The 9429-nt window shown below is 39.0% G+C and overlaps 1 protein-coding gene across 2 annotated transcripts in view; it reads right to left on the minus strand.

Annotated features, from left to right (window-relative positions):
- The window catches only part of LOC106876054 (solute carrier family 45 member 3), a 42685-nt gene that overhangs the window by 10930 nt on the left and 22326 nt on the right, over positions 1 to 9429 (minus strand). Inside the window, exons 2-3 of one of the 2 annotated variants that reach the window (XM_014924455.2) lie at positions 9127 to 9197; positions 165 to 1771 (exon numbers count right to left, since the gene is read on the minus strand). In XM_014924455.2, coding sequence (XP_014779941.1) covers positions 165 to 1616 — 1452 coding nt within the window. In that variant the 5' untranslated portion in view covers positions 1617 to 1771; positions 9127 to 9197. The remainder of the gene's footprint in view (positions 1 to 164; positions 1772 to 9126; positions 9198 to 9429) is intronic. The other variant, XM_014924454.2, reaches the window with a different exon arrangement.

The following is a 9429-nucleotide window of genomic DNA, read 5'->3' on the forward strand; positions in this document are numbered from 1 at the left end:
ATATATATATATATATATATATATATATATATATACATATATATGTATAGATTTATGTATATCTATATATTTATGTATATGTATACACACACATACACTCACAGAAAAGTAGTAATAATGAAAGGTACTAAAACAACAAGATGAATAAATCTGCCTGTACTCACCTCTTTATCTGCATGGTAATCCGAAACAAGGATAAAAGGAATGGTTGTTAATGTAGCAAATCCGAAACCTGTGACTGCAGCCACAGCGTTTACAATGATTATATTGTGACAGAATACCATTATGAACATAGCGAGGGAGAAACTGGCCATTCCGCAAAGATAGGTGAGCCGGCAGCCGTACCGTTCCACCAAACGCTCAATGAAAGGGGAGTATGCAGCAGATGTCATGCAATGTAGCAGGAGACCCCAGCTTCCCATTCGTACGCCTTCGTCGAAATTGTTCCGTGACAAGGAATTCTCGGGGGCGTTAGGATTGCCATCGTAAACGGCTTGGCCAACGTAATCGGTGTAGAAAAGTGTGAATCCCATCACAGCAGTCCAACTACAGAAGTTGGCAGCAGCTAGCTGCCGGAGAACGAGGGGTATATCAAGTAAAACTTGGATATTTTCAGGTAATCGATGATATATGCCCGTCCAGAGAGATTGAATAAGGCGTTTGCTATATTTACAAATATGATAAATGATTGGCAATTTAGCAGTCAATAATATTAAGCTGAGTATACAAGAAATTACTTTTGACATGAACATGGGTGATGAGTTGATCAATCTGGTCTTTGATGTTGTTCTTTGATTTTTTAGTAATGTTGCAGAAGTTGTGTTATCGTCTGATATAGATTCGTTACTGCTTGTTTCATAACCAGACTCATGAATATTGTTCGTTACTAAAGGCACCCCTTCTACGTCTCCAGAATATAACAGTGATTGTTCTTGGCTGTTCTGTAACTGTGGAGTCTCCTCTGCAATCATCAGAGTCGCAGCAGATGATAAAAGATATAAAACTATGAGAATTGCAAAAATGGATTGTTCCTGTCCCCCGAAATAGTGTCCGAGAGATGAGTTGCTCCAGTCGAGAGCTGTTATCAAATAACCAACACAGCCACCAAAGCTGACCATGAAAGAATAAATTGTAAAAATTCTCTCTTTCTGATCTGTTCCTTCCGAAGCGTCCGAAAGCAGAGCCTCACATGGTGTTAGCAATGACTGTGTGGAGAAATCCAGTAAGATGACACCAGCTGTCAGAACTAGGATCCCTAAGTGGGAGCTGGTTATCACTTCACTCTGTTCTGTGAGATAAAGGTTATCCCCAGACAGAATGAATACAAGAGATAACAGAATCAGCAGAGATATCCAAAATATGAAAGGACGCCTTCTACCATATCTACTTTTACACTGATCACTGGCTCGACCCATGAGGGGCACAATGATCAAACAGAGAAGTGGACCCATTCCCAGAATGATGCTCATATTCTCTTCAGAATAACCAACTTTGAGAAGCAGTGGAGAGATGCACGTGAAACCAGCACATGCACAGATTTCAACTCCAAAGACGACAGAGTTGAGCAGAACCATCTGCGAGAAGGACAAGGTTTTCTTGCTTTGCTGTTGCAACATCTTCGCTTGTCTTGCAGTTTCTCCAACAGAAGAATTGGTCGATGCTCATAAATGTTTGTGTAACAGGTACAGCTTTTCCTTCAGTTCGCTTGTTGCATTGTGCTTCGCTTTCATTGTCCAGTCCATTTTAAGGGTGGGAAGACAGGTCTTGAAAGCTGGACAAAGGAATAGAGAAAAATAAAAGAATCATTTTAGAAAAATAACAAGGAGTGTAATGGAATTTTAAAGAAATATTCAATAATTGTAAAATTGTAAAATCTATGGTTAAAGCCAGATGTTCTTTTGGAATGAGGGCGAGTGGCTGCAGCTGCTTGGACACTGGAGATTTGGCATGGCTGACTGGACATTCAACTTGTTTGGGTGACAATATGTTTTGATGCTGAAGGCAAACACACACACACACACAAATATACAGAGACAGACAGACAGACAGACAGAGGGAGTGAAAGAGAGGGGGAGGGAGAGGAGAGAAACATTAAAATGTCTGATGACAACCCTGTAGCATTCAAGCTGGCCATATCTGACCAAAATATTTAACCCGTTTTATGTTGAAACTGACCAGATCCAGCCTCTCACACCAACCCTACAATGTCATTCTAAAACTAAATTACATCATTGAGATCTCTAAATTACAAGACAATGCATGATTAATCCAAAACAATATAAATAAACAAACATTAGATTTGGTAGAATAATCTGAGTTCTAAAAGGTTAAGACAGCATTAAATCAATGATGCCAAACAGGGCAGCACCAAATCAGCCATGCCAAGACATCTCATCGCTTATTCTTTTACCATTTCAGTGGACATTTCTATCGCAACCAAAACTTATATTTTCCGGGGTAGGGCCTGCACTCTCCCCATCTTCATCAATCAGCCCAGCCTCTTCAAACTGATCGCATCTTCAGCAAACTATGCCACTTCTCATAGTTTAGTGAACAGTCATAAGAACAGAACTGGAGAGAGAACGTGGCGGCATCGAATGGAGTCTGGCTTTTGTTTGTTTATAAGATTTACTAGTTTATAAAAGTTATGAATCAGAAGTGAGATAACTGTGGATGTATGAGGGGGAGGGGGAAGAGAGAGAAAGAGAGAGAGAGAGAGAGAGGCTGAGGCTGAGACAGAGAGAAAGAGAGAAAATGTTTCATAGGGTGTGGTGTATATGGAGGAGAGAGAGAAAGAGAGAGAGAGTTGAAAAGAAGTGTGTGTAGAGACAGGGAGAGAGAAAGAGTCGATAAGGTATGTGCATAGAGAGAGAGAGAGAAAGAGTGAGAAGCAAGACAACAGCAAGAAACTTTTAATAAGATGTATGTTTGAATAAAAAGAGGTGAGATATCTTTGCAGTTCTACATTTGCACCTGTGTATGCCAATTTGTGTATAGCAAGGTAGAAATGTGCTTAATGCAACAGAGAGAGAGAGAGAATGTACTGTAGTAGAATTGGGCATATAGTTAAACAGAAGTATGAAAGGGGAGGACATGTTGTGGCAGGTTTTATATATAAAAAAACAAAGATAAAAGGTGGGTATTTTCTTGTCGTTTCATTCTTTTCCTTGTTTAAGTTATTTGACTGTGGCCAAGCTGGGGCACCACAGTGAAGGGCTTTTTTAGTCAAGCAAACTTCCAGTTTTTAAGGATTCTAAATTAAAACCTTGCATCAAAATTCCATATTAATTTGTTTCAAATGCCAGCTTTAAGGAGGACAAAGTTATTTTAGTAACTTCTTCCCTATTTACAAAATCATTCGAACAAAGGCAGCGCATTTCGACAGAGAAATGGTAAAAAAAAAAAAAAGGGTTAAACAAGACCAGCTGGTGAAGGGGTGTGACAGTGAGTATAAAGACAAAAGTGAAATAACAACCAGAAGAGCAGAATTTTATGTGGAGTGGTCATTGTAGGTTTGTCTGTGATGATCAGGTTGATAGATTTACATGAATAAACAGGCTGACATTAATGATTGATGACTTGCAAATGAAAGGTTGATGAATCTGACTCTGTGTGTGTGTGTGTGTGTGTGTGTGTGTGCGCGTGTAAGTATATGGTGTGCATGCACGTGTGAGTGTGTGTGTAAACTATAGTGCATAGTTGTGCATATAATGAAAAAGCAGAGAGAGAGAGGGGGGAAGGGGGAATTTATTTTAATCCAGTGTTTGTGAAGCTGAAAAATGTATTTACTCAGCTTAAAAACGTGCATCATTTGTATTGACTGGATTATAAGTAAATAGTAACATTGTAGTGTGTGTGTGTGTTGGAGGGGTTAGGGGCTGAATATGAAAAAGCTTAATAAAACATGTAGAGTAATTGAAGATCATCTGCAGAAATATATAATTTATACCAAAATGGAATTATTAGGGGTTATAGGGCTTCGAGTTAGAATCAAACCTGATTAAATCCATCTACAAACTTCAACTCTCAATGTTAATACAAGGGAGGGGGGGGGCGTGAAAAGTTCCTGGGTTGAAGGGTGCCACGAAAGGTCTGGCTGGAGACCCAACCTTCCGAGTTCTTTTACAGGGCTTAGTAAAACTGAAGGGACCACTGCATCTGAGAGAGGAATGTGTTCAATGAAATCATAATTAACTGATCCTCCTGTATTTACTTTTACCCAAAGCCAGAAATTTTTCAGCCAACCCCCACCCCATATATAACCATCATTATTGTTACTATCAGTGTCGTCATCATCATTTCAACATCCACTTTTCCATGCTCACATCAGTCAGATGGAATTCTTTGAAACAGATTTTCTACAGCCGGATGCCCTTCCTGAGGCCAACCCTCACCTTTCCCTAAGCAAGAGATTATTTTCAGCATGACCCAAACAAGTTTTCTTGAAAAAGTGGAAACAAATGACCACCTGTATCACCATGGCAACACTCGTTACAACAATCAGACAATGTCACAGCAAGGTGACACTCAAACACATACACACTGTCCATTCATCCATCCATACATACACACTCTTACATAATGAGCTTCTTTCAGTTTCCATATGCCAAGTACATTCACAAGGCTTTTGTTGGCCAGTAATCCCTTGCCATATCACGGTTCACCTATCACGATTTATTATCTAAGCTTACGTCGATTCCTCCATTTTGCATTTATAATAAAATAAATATATACAAATTATAAAAATAATAATAAAAAAATATACAGTACTGTTTCTACTTCGCAGATTTTCACCTATTCCAGGGAATTTTAGAATGTAACACCAGAGATAGTAGTGAGATTACTGTATACAGCAGAAGACATTTGTCCAAGGTGCCATGCAGTAGGATTGAACTCAAGATCGCATGATCAGGAAGTGAGCCTCTTAATCACACAGCCACACTTGCACCTCATTATTAATAGAAACATTCATTAACCTTTGATACCAATCCACATGAGACCAACCACCCTGGTTCTTTAGTAAAGACTTTCTACTTTAAAAGTAATCCAAATTAAAACTTCCCATCAAAATTTTATGTTTAATATTTGTTCCCAAAACCTTAATAATCCTTTCTACTGAAGGGACAAGGCTTGAAATTTGGGGGGCAGGGGCTAGTGTATTACATTGACCCCAGTACTCTGCTGGTACTTAATTTATTGATCCCAAAAGTATAAAAGGTAAAGTCGACCTCAGCGGAATTTGAACTCAAAACGTAGCGATTGGCGAAATACTGCTAAGCCTTTCACCCAGCATGCCAACGGTTCTGCCAGCTCCCCACCTCTCACCACCTTAATAATGACAAAGGTATTTCACCAAATTCTTCACTATTTTCAAAATTGTTTGAAACAAAAATATTTCAACAGAAATATGATAACAAGAAGGTTAAAAACAATGGTTTAATGAGAACAACGCCTAACAACAATGTAGAAAAGAACAATGCAGCAAATCATCATCATCATTGTTTAATGTTCATTCCCCATGGCATGGGTTGGATGGTTTGACCACAGCTCCACTTGTCTATTTTGACATAGTTTCATCATCGTCGTTTAACGTCCGCTTTCCATGCTGGCAAGGGTTGGACGATTTGAGTGAGGACTGCGAAACCAGAGGGCTGTACCAGGCTCCAATCTGGTCTGGCAGAGTTTCTACAGCTGGATGCCCTTCCTAACGCCAACCACTCCGAGATTGCAGTGGGTGCTTTTTATGTGCCACCGGCACGAAGGCCAGTCAGGCAGGTACTGGCAACAGCCACGCTCAAATGGTGTATTTTATGTGCCACCCGCACAAGAGCCAGTCCAGCAGTACTGGCAATGATCTCGCTCGAATGTCTTTTCACCTGCCACTGGTACAAGAGCTAGGAAGGCGACGTTGGTAACGATCACGCCGACGTTTATGGCTGAATGCCTTTCCTGACATCAACTACCTTACAGAGTGAGCTGGGTGCTTTTTACATGCCATTGGCATCCTCTTGCACTCATGTAACACTGGCACGAGTGCATTTTAATGTGGAACCAGCAGCAGTGCATTTTATACCTGCAAGACAAAGATGTCTCAAAGACCTGGGGGAGGAGAGATTGGGGGCACGGCCATAAAGAATATGTCTGGATGGATGGATGGATGAATGGATGGATGGTCACGAATTGTTTTAAGAAATGTAATCCTGAAAATTGCTGCCACCACCTCCATCATTATCATTGTTTTAATGCCTACTTTTCCATGCTCAGATGGGTCAGACGAGAGTATGTTGGGGCCTGATGTCTCTCATGTCACCAATCGTTCATTTGTTTCCCAGCAGACTTAGAAACAGCATGAGTAAGGGCAGTGATCCACAAATGATTTGAACCTGCACTCTACTTCCCACCATCATTAACATCACTTAATGTCCACCTTTCCATACTTGCATTGGTCAGGTGGAACTAAATGAGATGAATTTTCTGTCTTGATGCCCTTCCTGTCACCAACCCTCACTTGTTTCCAACCAAGGTACTTTAAAAGCCAAGGTACTACATATGACACATTTCTTCTGTTCTTGAATTGCCATGTGTTTAACGTGATCGCATTAGAAATGGGATACAGAATGTATGATTAGACATATCCAATTTGGGGTTTGTCCCAACTTGTATGGGTTTCTCTTCTGTGGGTGCATCTTATACACCAGCAAACATGATACTATTTGCTTATGGCCAGGCATGTTTCACAGATTAGAAAGAAACGACATCGTGTCCTATCACAGTTTCACATCATTAAACAGTAAAAGCAATTTTAGATAAAAATGGGTTCTTGAGCAGTCATAACCTATTTTACTATTAAATTAAACTTACATTTCTACAGGAAATACAAAAGGCTTTGGAATCAATGCTTCATAACTCTACTTTTTTTTTATACCCCCACCCCACACACTCACAACTGCCTGCAAACAAAATATATAAAAACTGATCAGAAAAGCAAACAAACACAGGAAGAACAGATGATCAATGAATATTTTTCAATATTTGAAGTAATTTTTTGTTTAAATCAATGAATTTGATAATGCATCATTGTTCAGCTGTGTTCATTATTCTAACAACAGTGAAACAAACGGACACGACATAGTAGAAGCAGTCAAGACATAAAGGAACTATATGTTGTAACGGACACAGATCTTTAATGATGAACGCTCAAGTAATCAGTTTATCTAGAACTGTGCAGTTACTGTCAACAATGTAAAACTAGAACGATGTGGTGAGTGTTACTGTCAAATGAGCAGCGTTGATTGATAGTGTTGAATCTTCTGGGAAGAACACGTTTGGCTGTGGAGAAAGAATACCTTGTATGGAAACAGGTGAAGATGAACAACTAGAAGGGTCTCTGGCCACAGAAAATCTACCTCAGAGTTGGGTCTGATGCATGTAAGCATGGTAAATCATCATCATCATCATCATCGATTGATTAAATAAATACCAGCTGAGCACTGAGGTCAGTGTAATTGACTAACCCTTCTCTCTTGAAATTGTTGGCCAGGCCCCAAAATTTGAAACCATCATCATCATCATAGTTTGTCCATCTTTACCTTCTGAGATCAACATTGCCTTTCATCATTTTGGGGGTTGATAAAATAAATACCAGTTGCGTATTGGAGGTTGATCTAATCAACATTCTCCCCCCCCCCCTGAAATTGCTGGCCTTGTGCCACAATTTGAAACGATTGAGCTGGCAGAACCATGAGCAGCATTTCATCTGTCTTTACATTCTGAGTTCAAATTCCACCAAATTCAACTCTGCCTTTCACGGTCAATAAAATAAGGACCAGTTGAATCCGGGGGCAGATGTAATTGACTTACTCCCTCTTTCAAATTGCTAGGATTATTATATTATTTAATATACTGTGCTGGTGTGTTTACACCCCTGTAACTTAGCAGATTGGCAAAAGAAACTGATAGAATAAGTACCAGGCTTTTAAAAAAATAAGTACTGGGGTTGATATATTCAATTAAAAATTTTTCAAAGCAGGGTCCCAGGATGGCTGCAGTCCAATGACTGAAACAAGTAAGATTAAAGGTATGTGTGTGTGTGTGTGTGTGTGTGTTTGTCCCCTGCAGCACCACTTGACAACTGGTGTCAGTGTGTTTACATTCCTGTTACTTAGCGGTTTGGCAAAAGAAAAATAACAGAGCAAGTACCAGGCTTGAAATGAAAAAAATTAAAAAATCATGTACCACAGTCGGTTCATATGAGTAAAATTCTTGAAAAGCAGTGCTCTAGCATGGCCATAGCCTAATGACTGCAACAAGTAAGAAATAAAATTTTTTTTTTTGTTTTTGACATTTTATGACATCAGCCAGTCAATAGCAACTGTTTAACTACTTTTCAGTGACAGACTTTGGATCAATAACATAGCAAGTTAGATAAATCAAAGTGTGGGCAACAATGAGAAGATTGTCACAGCAACACATGGAAGGACACATCTGGTTAAATTCAAAAGAAATTTTGTTTACATCACAACACATTCTCCAATAAGTGAGAGGAAATTATTTGAAAACAGGTTTCTTCCTGTAGTAAAGATTGTTTGCCAACATAACATGGCAGTCCTGGATGAGGACAAATGTTGCTGTAATTTAGCCCCAGGAGACCGTCTCCAGCTGGCTATACGACACGATCTGCATCCTTATATTTTCAAACAAGGGAATCTAGCACCCCCACTCAGCTCAAAACAATATCTGTGTATCGCGATTTCTGGATTATTTCCTTTCATCAGCACAGAATAATTCCCTTGTTTGAAAATATAAGGACACAGATTGTGTTGTATATAGCCAGCTGGAGACGATGTCTCCTATATATATAAATATATAACTTTGATAGGGAAGAGCATATGGTAATTTCAGAGTTTCCTCTTTCCCAAAGTGGATCAAATCAAACTTATCTTCATTTAAAAGCATATTGTTTTTTTCCGCCCATTGGACAACAACAGACAGGTCTGACTGAAGGCATGTTCAGTCTCTCATGCCGTTTATGGCTTTCTGGAGTTTGAAATCATCTGCAAAGGTTTTCAATGTAGAATGTTTGATGACATCTACTATGTCGTTGATGTAAATAATGAACACACGCACCTGCACATATACAGTAATCCCTTCGCTATTGCAGGTATTTCGTTCCAAAACACCCCACGACAGATGAAAATCTGCAAAGTAGAAACAGTACTGTATATTTTTTTTAAATATTTTTATAATTTGTATATATTTATTTTATTATAAATGCTAAACAGAGTGTAGGAAACGACATAAGCTTAAATAATAAACCGTGATAGGTGAACTGTGATAGGTAAACCACAATATGGTGAGAGATTACTGTATATATACACACACAAACACATACATACATATATATGTATATATATATATATATATATATAT

This window comes from Octopus bimaculoides, chromosome 25, assembly GCF_001194135.2.
Source record: "Octopus bimaculoides isolate UCB-OBI-ISO-001 chromosome 25, ASM119413v2, whole genome shotgun sequence".
NCBI lineage: Eukaryota > Metazoa > Mollusca > Cephalopoda > Octopoda > Octopodidae > Octopus > Octopus bimaculoides.